Genomic DNA, 21591 nt, shown 5'->3' with positions numbered 1-21591 from the left:
CCCAAACGTCTACAAACGACCCCGTGACGTAGAGAAGAAGGTTACTCTGAGTCTGCGCAGGATGGCCGTGACCCGCTTCTGGAGGCCGTCCCAGCGCTGGTTGCCCTCGTGGACCATCTGCTTCAGCCTGCTGGCCGTGTCGGTGCGGTTCTCCCGGGCCAGCCGCCGGTACTGCTTGTTGACGAGCTCCAGCTGCGTGAGCCTCTCGTGGACCTGCCGCTGGAAGGCCTGTGTCGCACAGAGAAGCGTCAGTGCCGCAGCAGGCGGTGCAGGACGCCCCTTGCAGACCCCGGATGACTCGCTGCGGGCGGCTGGTCCCCGCACCACAGTGGCTCTGGGGGCCTACTCCACCTGCTCCCCTGACGCCAGCTATGGAACAGGATTCCAAGTCTACCGCCTGCCCGCTGGCAGACACCGGTGCCATCCTACAAAGCTGTCTTAGCAGCTGATGGCAGGTTGTGGGGGCCCTGGGCAGAGGTCGGGGAAGCCCCCACTGGGAGGAAGTCCTTCTAGCAGCCCCTGAGCCCTGTGCAGGTCTTTACCTCGAACCTCTTCAGCTCCTCTTTGGCTACTGTGTACAGCACCTCTGAGGAATTGGGGAAAGCCGCTGTCCTCTCGGCTGACTTGAGCCAGTCCTCAAAGCGGGAGTAATCATCTAGGAACTTCTGCCACAGGCGCCAGGTCTCCTCAATTCTGACGGGAGGAAGACAACTTAGTCCAAGCCATCCATGTTGACCACAGCTCTTATCCTTTCTCTCTCTCAACTCATCCTATTCCCAACTGCCACCTCCCCCGCCCCCAGCACTGGCACTACTCAGGTGGAGTGACCCTAATACCCCTTCCAGGAAATAACTGGGCACGCTGCTTCCCGGGAAGGACACCTTCCTTACAGGAGTGCCAAGCCCCTCAGAGCTCCTGCTTTGGAGGTTAACCGACAGGAGACAGGCCTTTCTCCACTGCTTTATGCTGGGAGCACAGGGGCCAGCCACGGTTACATCCGAGGCACAGGGGGTGCCGGGAAAGACATTGTGCCATTATGTTTCTCTGCAATAATGACTTTTTAAGCACTGTCACACCCACTGAGCCTTCTCTGCCAACAGCCTGTGAACCGAACAGAACACAGTCACTCTCATTTAGGCCAGAAGGGTGCACAGACCCCGGCTGACCACACTGGACACACGGAGGGGCGGCTCAGTTCTCACTTCATTCGCCGCTCCATCGACATGGCGCAGATGTTCCTCCAGCGCCTGTCCAGGCTTCGGGTGGTCTGCTGGATGGAGTCGCACTCGGTCTCGTTGGCACAGGCGTCGGAGTCGTGCAGGAGGACATCACAGATGTTGAACACAGACTCCACGCCTGCGCTGTGCTGTTCGATGTCTCGCTGCAGGTCCTACAAAACCACGGGAGAGTAAGAAGCCCCTTGAGATGGTGCTGGTGGTAGGAGGGTCGGCATCAAAGGGCCCCCACCCACCCGCCAGCCCAGGGGGCACAGGGGTGGGTGCCTTTCCACCTTGGAAGCAACAGCACAGACTCTCGCCTATGGGCAGGCAGCGTGGAGGTCACCCCAGGTCACCTCACTGTGTCATCATTTTGGAGAGTCCTGCTACTAGTAAACAGGACTAATAAGTTCTTACTTTTCTTCTAATAAATGCATAATTTGGGTCATTCTGTATTTAAGTGGATATAAAGAATAAAATGCTAGTACTCAATTTTAAATCAAGCAGTTCTTAACCCAGATCCTGACTGATTAAAAATGAGCACCTCAAAGTTATGTTCAGAAGAAAATGTGTTTTTCGGCTCGTCGCCCCGTATGCGCTGTGAAGAGAGATGTGCAGGGTGATGGCTTGGCAGCCCAGGACTGATGCCTGAAACGCTGCAGTGGCGGGAGCCTCCCTGGGGCCGGGGCGAGGGCTCGCTTTAAAATGATGAGGTTTACACAGAATTCTTACCTGGAACCATCACAGGCTTCCCTGACATTTACCCATGTTGATAGAAACCCCTTTAACTTTGTTGAAACAATAGAAAGGGAATCCTAACACAGGTGCTAAATGAGTAATGCCGACAATAATCCTACCACTGGTACCCACTCAGGCATGAGTTTACACAACAATTCGATTTTGAAAACTGTTCCCATGTAATTTGAGGAACTGGACCTAAGAAATGACATAAGACAGTATTGGAAACAGGCTCCTGCTTGGTTTGTGTTTCTGCCCCGGAGCAGGTGACACAGAGCCCTGGGGCTGGGAAAGAGTTGGGAGGCGGGGTGGAGAGGGAGAGAGAGAAGATGGGGGAGACACGAAACCAGAGCCAGGAATACAGCCAGGAAGACGGAGCACACAAAAGGAACTGGGACAAGGAGAAAACCAGGGCGAGAGGAAAGAAAATCGCATGGGGAGTGTCCCTGCGGTGGTTTTAGCCTGTCTCCCTGGGAGTGGTCAGGGGGTGGTGAGCAAGTCCACCAGCGTGGTCTTGGGGAGAGTTTTAGGGGGGTGGGCAGGAAGCTGAGCTCGCCCACTTGGAGGGGAGCCATTGGTAATTACAGAATGGGGGGGACCAACAATTCCCCCCAAGACACCATATGACACCCACGGGAATCAGAAAACCAAAGAAAACAGCAGTGATGCCAAAAACTCAACCAAAGTGGTTCCTGGCCCTGACCGGTGTGGCTCACTGGGTTGGAGTGTCGTCCCATAAACTGAAAGTTGTGGGTTCGATTCCCAGCCTAGGTTGCAGGTTCAGTCACTGGTTGGGACACATACAAGAGGCAATCAATTGATCTTTCTCTAGCACATCAATGTTTCTCTTCCTCCCTTTCTCCTTCCCTCCCCCTTCTCTAAAATCAATAAGCATGTCCTTGGGTGAGGATAAAAAAACTAAATAAAAATAAAATATAATGTGGTTCCTGATTTAAAAGTGTCACAAAGGTTCTACATCCTTTACACTTTGAAGATGACATATTCAACAGGAATGACAACACAACCCTTATCACCTAGAGACATTCTACCTAACAGAGGGGAAACAAGAAGGACTCTTACAAGGCCTGGCCCCTCCTGCACTGGAGCCCCAAGGACGTTATTATAATGAGAAACCAAGGACATCGTGTCTGTCAATCACTTTTGGGGCCGAGGGCTTTTGCAGAAGGCACTGGTTGGTGATCCCAAGTGTTTAGGTTTTATTTTTGGAAGGAATCAAGCAATTTAATATATTTAATTAGTGACAGAAACATAGGAAACGTTTTTTTTTTCAAGTGGTCCATACATAATTGTGTGTGACACATTTGTTTTCAGTGTTTTTGATGGAGCATTTAAAGCCCAGGCTTAGAACATAAACACATAGTAACTTTTTTTTTCCCTTTAACAAAAATACTAAAGTTTCCTCAGGACACCTGTGGAAGATGGACTATTTCCCCTTCCCCAAGATGTCCACATGCCCTTAGCCCCAAAACCTGTGAATATGCTAGTCTCCATGGCAATGGAGAATGAAGTTTGCTATTCAACTCTTTCAAATAGGGAAATTATCCTAAATTAGCTGGGTGGGCCCAATGTAATCCCAAGGCTCCACAGAAGCGGAAGAGGGAGGTAAAGAGTCAGAGGAAGTGACTATGGAGGAAAGGCAGAGAGAGACGCAACTTGCTGGCTTTGAAGACAGAGGAAGGGGCTATGAGCCAAGAAATGTGGAGACCTGGACACTGGAAAGGGCAAAGAAATGGGTTCTTCCCCAGCTGTCAGAAAGGAATCAGCTGTGCTGAGACCTTGGTCTCAGCCCTGTGTCAGATTTCTGACCTCCAAAACCATTAACACAATACATTAGTGTTAAGATGCTAAATATGTGGTGATGTGTTTGTTACAGCAACTATAGAAAACTAATACATCTAAGTTTTTACAATAATGGTAGTCCTGAACATCAACTGCATATTAGTTCTTTCTTTCTTTCTTTTTTGTAACCAAAGGATAAATATTCCACATTGGTGATTCTGAATTCTATCAAGTGGGAGCCTATAAATCAACCAGATTGAAATCAGGTACCATCTCAGTACAGGAACAAAGAAGGCCAGGAGAGTGGCAGTCACTCCAAATTCTATGCTTTTGGGAATAAATTCCTTGTAATTTAATGACGTGTTGTCACACTTCAAATTTATAAAATGTTAATGCACATAATTGGCCAAGGCCAAATTTATCCAGTCATTCCTTAAGAACAATGTTGTCAGTTTCCATACCTGTAAATAGACCTGAAAAAACTCACCACTCGGGGTAAATGGTTATTTGCAAGGCCGATTAATTAGCAGACTGCTCAACAAATTCATTCTAATGGATCAGCCTTGTAAATAAAGCTGGTAATGTTCAGTAGCTGTGATTCTAGAAGGGCATTAAAATCTCTGTAGTGTCCATTACCACAGTGCCAATATTCATTTCTCCACAGAGCAAAGACAGAATTTAGATGGCCTCAATGAGAAAGACATATTTTAGTTTCTGAGGCTAAGTGGAAAAACAGTAGTTTTACTTTGTAGCACTGCTACACTACACTAGTTTGAAAATCAGAGAATACGCACCATTTGAACAGTAATTATAACAGACTGGATAGAAATCTAAGTCCAGAGTAATATCAAATACTCAGTTCCATTTCATGGTAGCACAAGATACCACATTCGTATTAAAAGGACTGACCTAAGTTCAAGAGAATTTATCATCAAGGGGTGGCCTCTGGCCTTGACCCTGATGGAAAGATGCAGCCCCGATTCTACCTCTAAGCAGTTACGACATGTGGGTGAATCTCCCGGTGGGCTGATAGGCACCACGGCTTTGGAGGCAACGTGAAGAAAACAGATCCGAGTCAGAGAATGTGAGGACAACCACGGTGCTTCTGTGGTCAACACAGAATCTGCTTATGGGTCTGGGAAAAACAGAGGTAAAGGAGAGCCACTGAACCAATCACCTGAACAGCTATTTTATCAGTCAAGACAAGCTCAGGCACAGCATATGAGAATGGATAGGTGAATGTGAGCCCACGGAGGGCAGGAAAGTGGATTTGATAAGTCAGTGATTTCAAGGATTCAGTGCTTTGCACACTGGAATTTCCAGGGGTGGCCCAGAGGGTATATAACTGATAACAGAAATGCAGAGAGCATTGCCGGGGAGGCTCCCAGAGCTACTGGTCCAAGCATGTGCCTTATTACACTGTTTTTGTTCTATTTGTTTTTTAAAAAACTCTATCAGACACAGGGTATTAACCCATAATATCTTTCTTGGTAAGAAAAGTTACTTGTCTTTCAATTAATTGCCTCCCAAAACTATACAGGGGTGGGTAAACATAAGCTTACCACTGTAATACAAATAATGCAATAATTAATAATAAATAAAGAAGGATAAACTCTGTGTTTTGCATACCCACAACTGTAAACCTATATTTGCCAACCCCACAGGAACAAAAACAAAACAGAGATCAAAGTTTAAAAAGTACAAGATAAAAAAACCTCTTTGCCACTAAGATTAACGTCTGCATCTCAAACATTATTCCAAGTGTTTCACAAGGCGTCGAGTGAATGGTGATGGACAGGCAGGCAGAGCACCTCGCACGCACAGAACACGGACAGGCGGTCCGTGTTCTCTGGAAACACCAGTGTCATGAAGTGTGAACGCTCCAGAACACAGCCACCACGCAAAGGTGTGAGTTGGCAGAGGTCGCGGACACCGACGCGCTTACAGGAGCTCGCTGCTCATTGGCCCACCTGCTGCTCGGCGAGCCTCTTCTGGATCTCCTGGTCGTTGCAGACGTCGTACACCACGGGCTTAGAGAGCTCAGACTCAATGCGAGCCAACCAGGTGCGGAGGTTGCTCATGTTTTTGTCTAATTGCTGAATAAAAGCAAAGGTCTCCTTCAGCTTCTTCACCCTAAACATATTTGCAGGAAGAAAAAAAAAAAGAGGTGGAATACCGAGGTGCAACATTTAGTGGTGAGCACGCTCCAGTAAGAGCGCTGGCGGGTAAAAAGCAACCTACATCAGTGATTGATTTTATGGTGGGAACAACTCTCACCAGATACGAGTTTTTGCAGAACAGTAATTGCAACAGACCGAATAAAGATTGAAGTCGAGACACCACAAAATTGCCGTCCCCACTGATTTTCAAGTGGACTCAGAGTTAATCTATCCAAGCAAATATGAAGTCCTATCATTCCTGGAGGGGGATCCCCTGAGACCCGGTCCATCTTTCTGAGGCCCCAGGGGTGAGAGGAGATGCCATTTCTTTCTCTCTAGGTTAAATACCATGCCTGACTCCTACCCATTTCAGGGGCAGGGGTGTCCGACTTTTCCGAGTCTGTGGGCCACAGTGGAAGAAGAGCTGTCTTGGGCTACATATTTAATTCATTGTGACACGTAATCCCCCCAAAATCTCATAATGTTTTAAGTAAATTTACAATTTCATGTTGGGCCACATTCATAGCCATCCTGGGCTGCACGTGGCCCCTGGGCTGCAGGTTGGACACCCCTGGTTGGGTATCCCCGAGACTGTAGCCACCAGTGACCTTCCCTGATGGCCTAAAGCTGCCACATGCCTGGTTCATTTGGTGGTGTGCAGCCCGAGATGTCTCTCACAGGACTCCCCCCTTAAGCAAGCACAGAACACGTACCAAACCCCACCATGTCTAGTCTGAGGGGTCGAGGGTACGGCACACATAGAACCAGACCTTTGTGGGCAGCTGTGTCAGCCAAAAAGGGAGTGGGGTGGGGCAAAGTTAATTTTCGAACACAGTTCTAAATCCATCCACCTCGCCGATTTGCCTGACCTGGCAGGGAGAGGCTCTGAACAAACATGCGTGGTCTGTCAACATACGGTCACAGGGAAGGACACAGCTGCTGCGGAACGACCTTCACACAGACCCTGAAATAAAATGCTTCCATAAACTGCTCTCATGAAAGGTCTAAAGCAGAGAGAGGGTTTTTCTGGAGACCTGTGGGATTTTGGGTGAAATACGGGACGTTCCCACGGACCGGTCAGCACTTGGGCTGTGAGGTCCTGTCGGAGCTCCTGCCCACGGACCAGGAACAGAGATTGGGGCCCCGGCCCCAAGTCACAGGGCGCCCACGGAACTCCCCACACCACCACCCTCACTGTCATCATCTCTTCTTCGACAGCCTGTGAGCGGCTTCCTGCCCCCCTCCTTGCCTTCCCATCTGCCCTTGGTTCTGCAGCTGAAGTGTACACTTGAGATGGCAGGTCTGGTCCACATTCCAACCCTTCTGCAGCCCTCGTCCTACCTCGACAAAGCGTTTAATCTGCTGAGTTTTCAGGTCCAGTGGTCAGTGGCCTCTCTGCCTCCAACCCTGTGCTCCACAAAGTGGCTCCTCTTCCTTCTTCCTGGAGCTTCTACCACGGCCCCTTGGCTGAGTGCTCCGAGCACCGGGGCCTTCCCACCCTATGTTGTGCCCACACCCTTCGTTCACTGTGCACCCATCACATGCGGCACCAGGCTTGCTCCCGCTGTATGCTCAGCCCCTCCCACAATGCCTGGTGGGCAGGAGGTGTCGACAAGCTTTGCAGAATGAACAAAAGTGTATAAGCCTTCCACCACAAGCTATTTAAGTAGACCACAGAGTTTTGTGTATGTGTTTATTTATTTATTGTATCCTACAACTGACCAACTCAACCCTGGGACTTTTCGCTCCAGCTCTATTACTAGCTACTTTTGTGACTTAGGACAAATCCTTTCACCTCGAGCCCTCTCCTCTCTAGTAGGCCTCTGAGGACCCTCCAGCTTGAAGGAGGTGGTAACGTCTGGATTAAGTTAAGTCCAGAACTGGAGGTGACCAGACTTGGCTCTCTACCTGCTGTTGTACCATCTACAAGCTGCATGCCTCCACAAGGAACCCCAAATTCCCAATTCCCAGTTTCCTTGTTATCTGCAAAATTATCCACCTTGCAGGTGGTTGAGTCAAACAAGAGGATGCACGTAAAGCCTATGACATGGAATAAGCACTCAATAGGACACCAGCTCTTATTACCACTGACTGGGATGGCACGGCGCTACCTACAATGATGCCTCATTTCCACAGAGCTGGACCGCACAGAGTCTGTTCATAATGTTTCATTATCAACATGCCATGAGCCAGGCAGGCTTAGAAGTAGGTTGTGGAGTTGGGTGGCAAACCACACAGACTATGGTCAGGGTCTGGGTTTGAATCCTGCCTCTGGTTAAATCTCATCTGTAAACCAGTGTCAACAGGAGTGAGTACCTTCCTTCACTGGGTGGCTGAGGGTGGTGAATGAGATAGAGACACATGAAAGACATTTGGCACAGTGCCTAATGGCGTTCAGAAACTATGAAAGACAGGAGAAACACAGAAACTATGAAATTATGGTTTCATAACAGAAACTATGGTTGTCATAATTTTTAATAGATTTTATTTATTTATTTTTTAGACAGAGGGGAAGAGAGGGAGAGAAACATCAGTGAGTAGCTGCCTCTCATGTGCCTCCCACTGGGGACTCGGCCTGCATCCCAGGCATGTACACTGACTGGGAATTGAACCAGTGACCCTTTGGTTCACAGGCAGGCCCTCAATCCACTGAACCACAGCAGCCAGGGTAGTTGTCATAATTTCTAAGGGGTTATGTTTTCCAAATTACATTCTTATTGGAAACACCACAAGGAGGGATTCCCTTCAAAGCCACAAGATGATTTATTAAAAAGGAAGTAACAGAATCCAGGGTCAGGCCTGAATGCAGTTGTAACTGAGATCCGTCCTTTGTCCCTACGGATTCAGAGGTGCACCCTTCTCACCCCAACATCTTGTCACCTTGATGACCCAGGGACCAGAAAGAACACTCCATGCAATGCCAAGCATCTAAAATCCCAGGCCCCGTGAGCCACAGAATCTTTACATGGTTTGGAAGGGGACACACCCTGGGAGACTCTGTCTGAAGGAGTGGCCCAACCCTGAGAGCTTCCCCCATAGGTGGAGAGAGGTGCTCAGGCCCAGCAGCCTCTGCGCTGCTCTCCTGCCCCCTCCTCCCAGAACAGTGGCACCACTGGAATAGGCTGATTTTATTCCAGCCGAAGGATCCCAGCTTCTCATGCTAAAAAGAGGGCCAGAGTACAAGCCTCTAAATGAAGGGAGCTAACCAGCAACGAAATAACCTGGGTGCAAAAAACACAGAGGTGCAGTGATCTTGGATTCTGTTAATCCCAGGGTGAGGGAGAAGGAGAGGGTGGGGTGGAGGAGATGGAAGGAAGGAGGGAGGAAGGGAAGGAGGGTGGGAGACAGAGAGAGAGAGAGAGAGAGAGAGAGAGAGAGAGAGAGAGAGAGAGAGAGGGAGATAATTGGTGTGGGAGAAACATCGACTGGTTGCTTCCTGTATGCACCCCAACTGGGGATCAAACTCTGAAGCTAAGTATGTTCCCTGACTGGGAATCAAACCCACGACCTTTTGGTTTTGCAGGATGACACTCCAACCAACTGAACCACACTGGCTACAGGACCTTTCAATAAACATTTAACCATTTGCTTTGTCTTGGGGTCCTGTGCAGATCCTGAAGATGCAAAGAGAACTGAAAATAAGTCTGCTTTTCAAAGAGCTCATGCTCTAATTTTGATGCAATGTAGACATCATAATACAATAAAGCAGGTGCTCAATATGTCACTTTTGCATGAGTAAGTAGTGTTCACTCATACCTTCCAATTTGTCTTTTTCATAAACGAGGTGGCCATGTTATAGACAAATGACCAGAGCACCTCCCTTCAAGCCTCACATGCTCCAACCCTCAGTTCCATTCCAGGCAAGTGAGGCACTGGACAGGTGAGCACATCAGCCGCACACACACACTGGGGACAAATCGAAGAGGAAGGAAGATGGGAAGGAAAGAAAGGTCACCGGGAAGCCATAAAACATTCACTGGGTCAGGATTTAACATGTTTCCATGTTCCAACCTCTGACTAAAGGCAAAATGTCCAAAAATGCGCAGTGATAGAAATAAATGTTGCTCCTCAGATAATATGTTGCAACTCACTCCGGGGACCCTCAGATGCACTGCTGAGTGTGTTCCGTTCTGTTCTGCATGGAAGCTGAGATTCAATTATCACCTTCCTCGGGTCAGGAAGTACGTGACCTTGGCCGAGCCCAGGCAGCCCACCTCAACATCAGACTTCACTGATACTGCTCTGAGAGAAGTTTAAGTCTCGAGTTAATATCGAGAAACAAGGAAACCCGTTCGGAAACCAGACTTGGCGCAGGGAAACAACCTCAACGCTGCTTTGCATCAACCGCCGAAGCACCTCACGCCGCTCGCCACCCCTGCACCTGCCGCGCTTCACGCAGGCGCGCCAGACAAACGTTGCTCATGCACACATTTCACTACATCTTATTTCTCCAGAAAACATAAGTGTGACTTCCTGAACTAAGTTTCAATTCTAAGGACTAGAAAAACAAAATATTGAGGGTCAAAGGGGAGGTTTTTCACCTGTGTGGCCTATTGGAAGACCTGAATAAAACATTTTTATATGCAACCAAACAAGAATTTTGCCTGAGTAGCTAGCTACAAATTAGAAGTTCTTCTGCAGGGACTGTGGGTAGAAATGCAGAAAATCAAGGTGAACAAAGTTTTTCTTTGATCTTAACTAGTGACGGATCAAAATGTAATATTTAAGAACCCTACTCTTCCAAATAAACAAAATAAAGCCAGGTTAGTATCAGGCTGCATACCAAGCCCAAGTCCTACAATGTGTAATGGGGCTTTAAGTATCAAATTCATGTATACAGAATAATTTACATTTCAATCCTATACTCTTACATACAAAAGAGTCTACAGTTAAATTATAAAGGCGCTAGACCAGCATAAGGTAAAACAATTCCAATGCCAGTGTGGACAGCGTAAATGAAAATATACTCAGGAAATATACTGAAAATATACGCAGGAAAACTGAGATGGCTGAAGAATCTGAATTTGTCTCCAAATAGATACTCAGACCTGTGGGCAGCTGTCAGTTGCTTAAAACACTGTTCAAATTCTGTACGACTGCATCGCTTTAAATGACCAAACGTCTTTACAGTAAGATAATCAATTACATCAAGATCCTGAAGCCCTGGTTTGGGGGCGCGGACATTACAATACACTTGAGCTAATTGCCTCTTTGAAGCATTTATGTCGCCGGAGGACTTCCATTTTGCACACGGTGTAATCACGTCTCTCCCCGGCTTGTCAAAGGCTGGCTGCAGACACCACACGCATGCTGACACTGGGAAAGAACCCATCCCCCGATGGCTCAGCACACACACTCCACCGCCACCACCTCATCGGCAATTTCTATTGTAACCAAAATGAGACAGCAAAAGAGCAAGACACAAGGAGACAGCAGCCTCCCATCGGCCACAGGCAGAGCTGATGACCAAAATTGCACTTACTGTTGATGAGAAAAAAATCATTCCTGATGTTGAGCGAGAGCTCCAAGTTCCCGGCTGCACCTCCACCTCCCAGGGACAAGGCAGCCCCTCCCCCGGCCCGCAGGCCTCTCCATTCACTGGTTCAGCATCTTGCACCGGCCACCCTCCCCTCGCAGCTACAAAGCAATGCCCTTAGGAAAGGAAGAGACCTGCTTCTCTGCTAAATGCAATTTTTAATCTGTTTTCTCCCTCCTAATAAGCGAATATCTCGGCTCTTTACACACACACACAGTCTTTGTTCTGATGCTGCAGGATTGCAATGCTGGGGGAAGAAACTCACTGTGTTATCTCAGCTATGGGTTATTTATGAAGTGCTATAAACCGAGAGAAGAAACATTTTAGATTGGGGCGCGGACAAGAGGATTTCTGTTCCCGTCAAATTAAACTTCTCTGTTTCAGGTTTAAAAGAAATGGTGAAATCTGAAGCTCCTGCATCCTACAGGAATGCCCTCCTCCCAGCCTCCTAAAGGAGAAATTGTCCTGGGTGGGGAGGGAAGGGGTGGTTCTGCCCGGCCTTTTTTAGGCCCATATATTTCCGGGCTTAGGAGGGGCAGAGTTCGTTTAGTCCATTCCTCTGCTTTTTGCAGAAAAAAATGACTTCTTATAGCATAAATGGAGCACAAGAGTTTGCAGAGGGAGAAATTTTGCAATTTCCTTGCTAGCTCCTCATAATATGAGTATCTAAACATTCCTCCGCGTCCCTAAGGTTCTCTGTCTCCGTGACCCTGAGTGGCCCCCCTGCCTACGGGAGCACCTGGGTTTGTACCCAGCCCCTATCAGGCTCAATGCTAGCCTTATTTTGAGACTTAATGATGTCAACCATTTCTCCTTAAACCCCAACATTTGGTCATTATTACACTCCTTACCTTGAAACATAGCAAGTGCTTTCTAGACTGGTGAAACAGAGTGCAGATCTGGAAACAAATAGGAAGCCTCTGACTAACTCGTGCCCACATGCCTGGCTGGCCCTGGGACCTGCTAAATATGGCTCCACAAGACTGAGGACACTGGACCTGTCTGATGCTGGACACAGGCTACTGACTGTCCATCGACCCACTCAACAATGGCTGCTGTCTCCGTGGGGAAGCCCCCCCAGCCTGTAGGAAGGCATCGCTGCAGGGTCTGGGAGCAGCAGCCACCTGCTCCAGCAGTGGAATGACAGGGCTGATGGGAAGGGAAAAGGAGAGACAGGAGGCTGACCTCACATCTGGCCCTCCCTGTGCTACAATCTCTAAACCCAGTCCCACTGGATCAGGCAATCTGCTAAGACCAGAGCAAGTCGACTTTATGAGTAGCTGCATTGTTTGGTCTTCCAAAAGAGCCTTGAGAAAATACAGATAAAGGGAGAGCAACAAAAATCTTTATCAGTTTAAGAAGGCACACATCTCCCTGCCCATTTTGCAAGAAATGAGAAAAACAATCTTAACACAGTTTCCATGGTAATAACAGCTGAGTTTAAATGACAACATTTTAATTGCTACTCTTACAAAACAGTGGGCTTTTCACATTGGTAGATCAAATGTGAAAATTACGCTTCGTTAGGAAGTTTTTTCACAGACTTGATCCTTTTAGCAGTGAGAGAGCTACCTGGTCTAAGCAGGAAGGAGCCACCGAGGGTGTGTCTAAAACCTTCTATCTATCAGAGGTTGGCTTAAGAATGCTAAGGCTATTAATGATGCTACCATCAAAGAGAAATTCTTTGTATAATTTTTAAGGGGAAAAAAAGGCCCCATGTCCCTTTTCACATAGCGAACATTTAGGAAATTCAGATACATAAAAAGAAAATTAAAACCAGTGATGCCGGTATCGATAGGTAACTAAAGTATGTATTCTGGGTTACGTCTTTGCACTTTGCACTCGTGTGTCCTGGGTACCAAAAGCTTTGACTAGATCATTCTCACGCGCTGCGGGAAGAGTTTACAAACAGCCCCCTCCCATCCATGTCGCTGAAGAGGCTCCACCAAGAGGAACAACCACAGAGCGATTCACTAAAGACACACGACCTTGCTTCACTGGACATAGCTCAGGCTTCGATTAATAACTATGGAGGGGGTTCTGGGAAACAGAAGTATGTGAGTTTTTAAGGTGCTGAGCTACTGGGGTTTTGAAATCAAGAGTAGGCAGAGGTGAGATTATGTGTTTGGCTGAGTCTTCCTCTGGCATTGTCCCACTTTTGGGGACAATGGTTGGGGACCCACTTTTCAAAGTTTTGGTCTCCGTAAGATGAATCAAATTGACATCTTTTTGTCCATCACCCAACATCCTGTGCCTAAACTGTTATTAATAGGTAACCTAGCTTCCTCCAAAACAGAGGGTCGCATGTGTTGCTAGTTCTGAAAAACAACTTCTATAATTTAGTTGTCTCTCCAGCATTTAGGTCTTGCTGGGTTGTTGTTTTTGTTTCTTTCTTTATCTCTTTCTATTTTTTCAAATCGCAGAGCAATGTGCATGCTGGGTTGCTTTTCAAAAATGCTATCTAAAAAAACATGGGGAAAAGGAAGAGGAGCTAATAGGTACAATTTTTTAAAAGTTCACCTCTTTATTTAATCTGTCAAAGAGGCATAGTAGTATATAATTAATGTTTCATGTCATCAATCCAGATTCAGTTTTGGAGTAATCATGCCATTCACCAAAAAAATATATAGTGCTTCAAAGTGCCCTTCCTGTTGATGGAACTAACGGCGTGTTTTATAAATGTTTACATGTCACAAAGGTGAGAAGCCGCCCGAGGGCTCACAAGGACGGCTACGAACTCCGGCAGCGGTTCCGATGGAGAGAGCCTGAGAACGCTGATGCCCACACCGGGGCCTGCGCCACCTCGTGTGATGAAACCAGCATCAAGACTGACTTAGACTCCCTAAGCCCCGCTGGGTTATTTGGTTATTTCAGAAGACATGTCCTTCAGGTTGTCTTAAAGATTTTATAGAAGCTGAAGAACCTTTTGCAAGCAAGTTGTTTGGGTCTAAACCCCTTCCCCCAACTTACCTACATACAAGGCAAAAGTAGGTTCACAGTTTTGAGTACATGAAACAGACTTTAGTCTTGTATTGTCATTTATTAATTATCGTATTCTTTTACAAATGAACAACTGTAAACCGACTTCGGCCCCACTCTGTGTAGCCACACTAACCTTGCCAGAGGCTACCTGCATGTGTATGGATGGCTCCATAGTTGTTCTGGTGCGTTTTTTATCCAGGATCTTGTAATGGCTGATCAACAAGGAAACTGAGGCACAGAGAGGCCAGAAGACTTGTTCACAACAAGTGGCAGGTCCAGGACGTCTGACTTGGTGCAGCACCACGTCCCTTCACCCTGCCACTCGCTCTGTGTGCCCCAGACCAGTACCACTGGCAACACCCAGACCCCATGTGTTAGAAATGCACATTCTCGGCCCCACCTGGACCTCCAGAATCGGCAGTCTGCGGATGGGGGTCAGCAACCCATGTTTTCATGAGCCCTCCAGGGATTCTGATGCACGTTTGAGAACCACTGCTCTATAGTAAATGGTAAATTCTACACTGAGTTCTTGGTTTTAGAGAAGTTCTGATAAACTGCCTTTAAAAGACAAGGTCTCAAAGAAGCGAAGTACCCTTGGGATGCAGGGCACAGTGGGACAGACAGACCCGGGCTCTAGCCCCCTCTGTGCAGAACTGACTGGGCCCGAGTCAGTTACTTATGATCTCTGAGCTGTACTGCCCCTCTTCGTCAAAAGGAGGGTACCGACAGCTCTTGCAGGGCTGTATCACATATATGTATGTACACATGGACGGCCTGACACTTGAAAATAAACAGTGCTGATTTTCCCCCTAGTCACCCCATAATGGAGTCTACCACCTGAAATGGTCAGAATTTAAAGTGCATTTAATTAACCCTGTTACTTCCATTATGCTGACAATTTACCTGAAACAACAGGTCTTTTATTTTTTCCCAATAAACCTGATTTATTAAGGTCTTGGATTTCTGAATACCATTCGTAACTTTACAGCCTCGCTCCAAATCTTATTATTTTTAATAGGAAATGCTCTCCCCTGCCACAGGAGTGAAGCTGAAGCAAACTGTGAGCAGGACAGAAAAGGTTAAATAAATAGTATTCAGAATTCTCTGGGCAAATGAGGCCATTAGTGCGCCTGGTTGGCACTATGCAAATCTAAGTTCTGCAGCCTGTCCTCCAACTTACCTGATGATATGATCAGTAACAGAGAGCAGACAAACAGCTGATTCTACATGAGGCTAATTTCAGGCAGCCCAAGCCTGCTGCCTCAATCTACAGATTTACCTGAAGAGGTAAACTCATTGAAAAGTCTCCTAGACTCTGAGCCGTTGGTCTCAGTCTGGCCTTTGCTTTAGGGAAGGTAAGTTACTGGTATTCCCTAGTTCCTAAGTTGTTGCTGTTTTTTTCCTCCTCTCCATTGCTGTTAGAGAGAGAGAGGAAGGGAAAGACAGAAATACCAATGCAAGAGAGAAGCACTGACTGGCTGCCTCCCAGATGCACTCAGACTGGGGATTGAACCCAAAACCTTTTGATTATGGGTTGATGCTCCAACCAACAGAGTGATACTGGTCCGGGCCCCAGCTTCTTAGTTTTGAAGGTATTCAGTTCATTTCAGTGTAACAAACCAGAAGGGTCTGGGGAACAGGGAGGCAACACAACTGCCCGAGTCGGAGTCCTGTGGTTGCCTCACATGCTGGCTCTAACTGTGGGCATGCTGTTTAACTTCAGTGCCTCTGTTTTGTCATCTGTAAAATGGGACAATGGTATCTACCTCTCAGAATTACAGTGAAAATTAAGTGAAATCATACATAAAAGCACATTGCTAAGACCACAGCTAGCAGACAAAATATCTGCCATTATTTCAACTCCTTATTTTGCCAGTTGCTCCTTCCAAAAGGACCACTGAAATTTCACCTACTGTTTTTTTTTTCCTCACCAAGGAATTGGCTAAAGACAGGCAGCCAGAAAGGAGAGAGAAAAGCAAGCCACCTATTAAACTCTGTAGTGAAAAAACCAAAGCATGAATAATTGAGAATGGACTGTCACTCTAGTGTTCAGGAAGCACAGTCCATAAACAGGTACAACATCGCCCTAGATTCGTGCCAGGTGCCCAGGAAGACTTAGGATAAGTCTTCTAAAAACTGTCAACAAAGACACACTACACACAAGTTACCCAACAGACACGACCTTATTCTTGTGCACTGAAACGTTCATTCATTTCAACATATACCTGAAGCCCTGTTTTAAGTGCTGGAAACAAGACAGTCAAAAACATGGGTCTCATGGAGGAAAGATCTCTCTCACTACCAGACATGACTCAGGGGGTCCTCTTCTCCTCAGCAGAAATGCTCCTCCGTCTCAGTGTCTTCTTAGGGGAAACAATGACACCCACTCACTAAACGCTGGACCCCACATGTGCCAAATGTAAGATGCACGTCATTCGTCCTGACAGCGGTCTCAGATGTGAACCGTGCTGTCAGGCACACTGTGCAGATTTGGAAGCTGAGGCTTAGAAAGATTAAATCACTTAGAAAGATTAAAACCTCTTGATTAAATCAAAAGGTTTCCGTGATGAGTAAGTGAGAAAGTCAGCGTGGGCTCCAAACCTGAGTTCTTAGTCCTCCCTTGGGCCGCCGCCATGGGTCTCCACAGATGTGTTCCCTTGAACTGGCCGTAGAGAGCTGCTGGATTCAGCCCAGCCTATGCTGCCAGCCCAGTCACTCTAATGTTCGTCTTCGGCAGACCCTCTGCTGCTAAAAATCCACAAATGACTTGGACTCTACTTAGGATGCCAGGACAGAAGTTGAGATTTAAGGTCTTCTAGGACTTAGCCCCAACCTATTTTTGTAGCTTCATCCCCTGCGTCAGTGGGGCCTCTTGTCATTTCCTGAGCAGCTTCCTCGCTGCTCTGCCCCTGTACCTGGTGGCTCCCAGCACACTTCTGTCTCTCTCTGCCACCAGTGATGCTCCAGGACCCCGAGCCCTCACTGCTCATTCCCGACCATCTGGGAACACCACTCTTCTGTGAGGCTCTTCCCAATCCCCACCCCCTCTCCGGGAAGATGAGATCTGAGCCCTCAGACCCCTCGGTTTTACAGCTGCTCAGATGTCGGCTCCCATTTACATAACTGACTCATCTTACTTCCTGTCTGTAATTCTCACAGCACTCAGCCCGGTGCCTTTGCAGCAGGTTCACTCCTGGTTACAGTAAACAATGAGGTAGAGGAAATGCCAAATTATTAGGAGCATCTTATTTTCACTACACCCAATACTTGTGTCACCTTACAGGTTCTCCTGTGTATTTTTTCCACATCGTGTGTGTGTTCAAAACATAAAAGCCTCACCCAGCCAGTGGCCACACACAGTTGCACAAGTGGTTCCCAAGTGGAGGGACTGTTTTTGGTATGTCAGGTTGCAACGAAACAAAAATAAAACAAAACACATTTTGGTTGGGGCCTGTCTTTGGAGACAGAATTTGAGAACAGAAACCATTTAAAAGCCACATCATCGTCATCGTTTTGTGTAAACATAAAATTGTCAGCCTTACTTCTGACAGGGCTGCTCTGGAGAATACAGTGTTGGTCTGTAGCCACAGCCATGCCTCCTGAGTCCCCACTTAGGACCAGATGCCCACTGGGCACTTGGCGCGCCTCACACACAAGGAGGACCTGCGCCTCAGGTGTTCCACGCCCCAGCTATGGGGGCAGTTGGGGACCTCCAGACCAGCATTTAGAAATCAGGCCCACGCCCTGACCTACTTGCACCTGCAACCCACAGGCAGGACCCAGCAGGCGTGACTCCATCTGGGGGACAGGCAAGTCCCAACACAGAGTTACAATTTCTAAATAACACCTCCTCAAGCCTTTCTTTTCAAATTAAGTTTCTAACTCTCATTCAAACCTAATCTAATTCATGTGAAATTCTGAGCTAAAGAAAAAAAAACTACTGAAATGGGATATACTAAAATAGAACCGTTCTATGTTGTTGAGACAAGAATTGCTACTCACTGCTGACCAAACCGTGCCTTCAGCTGTACGTGAGGAAACCACTGGGCTACCTCAGCGTCAGGCTGGGCTCAGTGTCCAGGTCTGTGGGGTAACTGCGGCGCCTAAGCGAGTAGGGATTGTTTATAGACCGTTTCTTACCTTGAGCCGATGACATCAAAAAGGTGCTGCCAGCGGTCATTGATTTTATTGAGCTTGTCATCGACCTCGGCTGCTCTAGTCTGGTTGCTGGCCTTCACCAACTGGTCCCCCATCTGCTTTAACTGTAACTTGTTTTCACTGAACAAGTTGATTTCTTCCATGCAGTCCTGGCAAGGGCACCGACACAAAAAGCCTCAATTACTGCCAAAAATTCACTTCTTTGCCAGACAATAAACACACAGTTGCCTCTTGAAAGAAACATTTTTTTTTTAATTAAAAACTTCTCACGCTTGTTAACACAGCTCTTCAGTGAGTGGCTAACCAGTCGAATGATGCCGGCCCTGCACACTGCAATCCGTGGGGCAGTGGTTACTGTCCTAACTGAACAGCCCTGGCTTCCCCTCACAGATTTCTTCCAATCTGATTATCTGGGAGTTGGGGGCAACTGAGTATAACTGAATTAGCCTAATATCAGTAAGCGTTTTCCTGAGTGGCAGGGAACCTTTCTACCTTCTTCTGTGCGGATCTGCGATGATGAGCCCCAGTACTGCTGGCCCCTCCCCTTTGGCAAGGGGAGCTCCACCATACTCAGAACTAGGAAATCAGAGCTAGGAAAACCGTAACTCACTTGGGGTGAGAACAAATGCTTAAGAAGATGTGGGCCCTTCTCTGGCCAGAGTTCCTGAGGGAAAGTCGCTCCCCTCAGTACCCAGCACCGGGCCCTCCCAGGTGGGCCCCACATGTCCCATCTCTCTGGAATCCTCACTTACCCACCACCTCTTCTCGGAGAAGGAGAAGAAAGAGAAAAATCCCTTTAAATTTCTAAAATGTTACTGGAAACATACCTGAAACACACCATTTTGAGGAGGGCTGAGGATCCCGTGGCAGCCGTAACTGCATTCACGTGGGTGCTGCTGCTTACCTTCTGCAACTTTTCAATCATTTCCTCGATGCTAATATCTGCCGTCTGTAGAACTTTGTTTTCCATCTGCACCAGCCACGCACACAACTCTTTATTTCTTTCATTGAACACAATCCACGAATTGAGTCTGTCTTCAATTTCCTGTTTGCGTATAGCCACCTGGAAATGAAAATGCACTTGGCAGCTGAGTCTGGGCAGAGAGGAAAGCCGGTCCGTACCCTCCCCCATCGGAAGGAATATGAAAGTCATTCATTTTAATCAGTAGCCCTAGAGGCTTAAACTACTATGTTTTTGCCTCATTAACTCCTCAAGTTTAACAACGGAATTTTTTTACTCCTTTGATAAATGTCATAAACAGCAACAATATAAAGAATGTACCTGAACTGGAACTGACCAAAAGGACTCAGTTTTATCCAACAGTATCAGGTTATAGTAAAAATCAGAAACAGAGGTTAGATGAATACATTGAGCATCACTTAAATTTCTTCTGTTCCTGTTCTTTCAATATACCTTTATTGAAAGCTTGCTAAAGCTAATTTATACCTTTATGACCCAAACCCTTTCCCTTTTAACAAATGAGTCTGATAGCTTACTTAAGGACAATGTCCTGCCTACTTAATTAAAAAAAACTATAATACAGATCAAATTATAAACCTAACATTCATAATGCAAATGGACCATGAAAATTAAAGTCATTTAAATATTCTAGTATTGTATTTCAAAACAAAAACAAAGCAAAATAAGGTAAAAAAAAAAACAATGCACATCACTCATTTAATTCACCTTTCCATAGTACTGCTGCTTTGGATCGAGACCGTGGAAATGGGGCCCGTCACCAATCTGCAGCAAGCAGGCTGACCCCAAACACCCAGTGCTCTGTGAGGCTCAAGCAAGCCCTAAGCTGGTATTAATGAAAGGTTTTCCTCCTCACAGGGTTCGTTCACATTTACTACTTCACTAAATATAAAAGTAAAGAATAAAACCAGCCTTTCTAAATGTAAAGAAAAGTCTTCTCCGACGTTAAAAATCTTTTGAACATGAGGGTTAAAAGGGGTAGCTGAAGAGTTCTTTTGGTAGTTTTAACACCCCACTTTACAAATGGGGTAACTTAGGTTGAACTGCCAGAGATTTTCCTGCTCTGTACAAAAACACCTCTGCTCCTTGCAGAGTGAGGCAAAAAGCACCTAATGCTTGTACACCCACCGACCAAGTGTGCTAGAAAGGTGAAAGAGCTAGCTCCCCAAAATGAAGTTTTGTGTTTCTGTTCCTCCGGGCATCTATTTATCTTAGCTTTAAAAGACCCTGGCATATGGCGCAGTCTCATTGTGGTAGGCTTCCTGATGGTAACAATTAGGAACATCTGGACCCCAGTCTTGGCTGCTTACCTTTCAGGATACTTTTCACATTTTCTAAACATTTTCTTTTATATAAAATTTGAATAAAAATTCTAGAAGGACATTGAATAGGGTACATTGTGAATATTAAATACTAAAATCAGAAAGGGCAAATGTTTTTACTTTATTAAAATGCATTCAAAAGTGTCTGAAGTCAACTCTTAAAAATACTTCTCGTAATTCACAAAAATGAGGCAGGAATTTATTTTTCTTAGAATTACATGTTCTTAAAACAAAGATCTATTTGAACCCTTTAATTCCACCTTGATCCCCCCACCCCTCTCTCTCTCTCTCACACACACACACACACACACACACACACACACACTGGAGAATACCCTAACCACAATCCAATTCTTAATCAGAAGTGAGCCACTGAGATACCAAGTGTAGCAGATCATCTCTTTCAGCGAGTTCTGAAAACCAGCTGCTTGAATCAACATCGACTCCATGTGAATGCAGTTCTCAGATAAAAGGCAGCTGATGGGGCATTAAGTGTGACTTGATCCAGAAGAGATGCTGCAGAGATTCTACTCTAAGTCCAGTAGCGATCCCTCTGCTGAGTCCTGATTCCAATGTACAGATTAGTGCTTGTCATTTGCACAAGACACAGCACAGCCCAACAGCTGATCATAGTTGCAATACCCCCCAACATTTAAACATTATTTCTTTAAAAGACTCATTAAAAATGTGCCAAGTCTCA

General features: G+C 46.5%; 1 protein-coding gene across 11 annotated transcripts in view; it reads right to left on the bottom strand.

Moving 5' to 3' along the window:
- SYNE2 (spectrin repeat containing nuclear envelope protein 2) overlaps positions 1-21591 on the bottom strand; it is a 293026-nt gene that overhangs the window by 14760 nt on the left and 256675 nt on the right. For all 11 annotated transcript variants that reach the window (XM_036010877.1, XM_036010883.1, XM_036010867.1 and 8 more), the window contains 6 exons: positions 19495-19653; positions 18573-18739; positions 5726-5888; positions 1203-1390; positions 543-693; positions 46-228 (listed from right to left, as the gene is read on the bottom strand). In XM_036010877.1, the coding sequence (XP_035866770.1) occupies positions 46-228; positions 543-693; positions 1203-1390; positions 5726-5888; positions 18573-18739; positions 19495-19653 (1011 nt within the window). The remainder of the gene's footprint in view (positions 1-45; positions 229-542; positions 694-1202; positions 1391-5725; positions 5889-18572; positions 18740-19494; positions 19654-21591) is intronic.

This window comes from Phyllostomus discolor, chromosome 1 (genome assembly GCF_004126475.2).
Source record: "Phyllostomus discolor isolate MPI-MPIP mPhyDis1 chromosome 1, mPhyDis1.pri.v3, whole genome shotgun sequence".
NCBI lineage: Eukaryota > Metazoa > Chordata > Mammalia > Chiroptera > Phyllostomidae > Phyllostomus > Phyllostomus discolor.
Note: the sequence above shows the minus strand (reverse complement) of the source record. Positions and strands in the feature narration are given on the sequence as shown.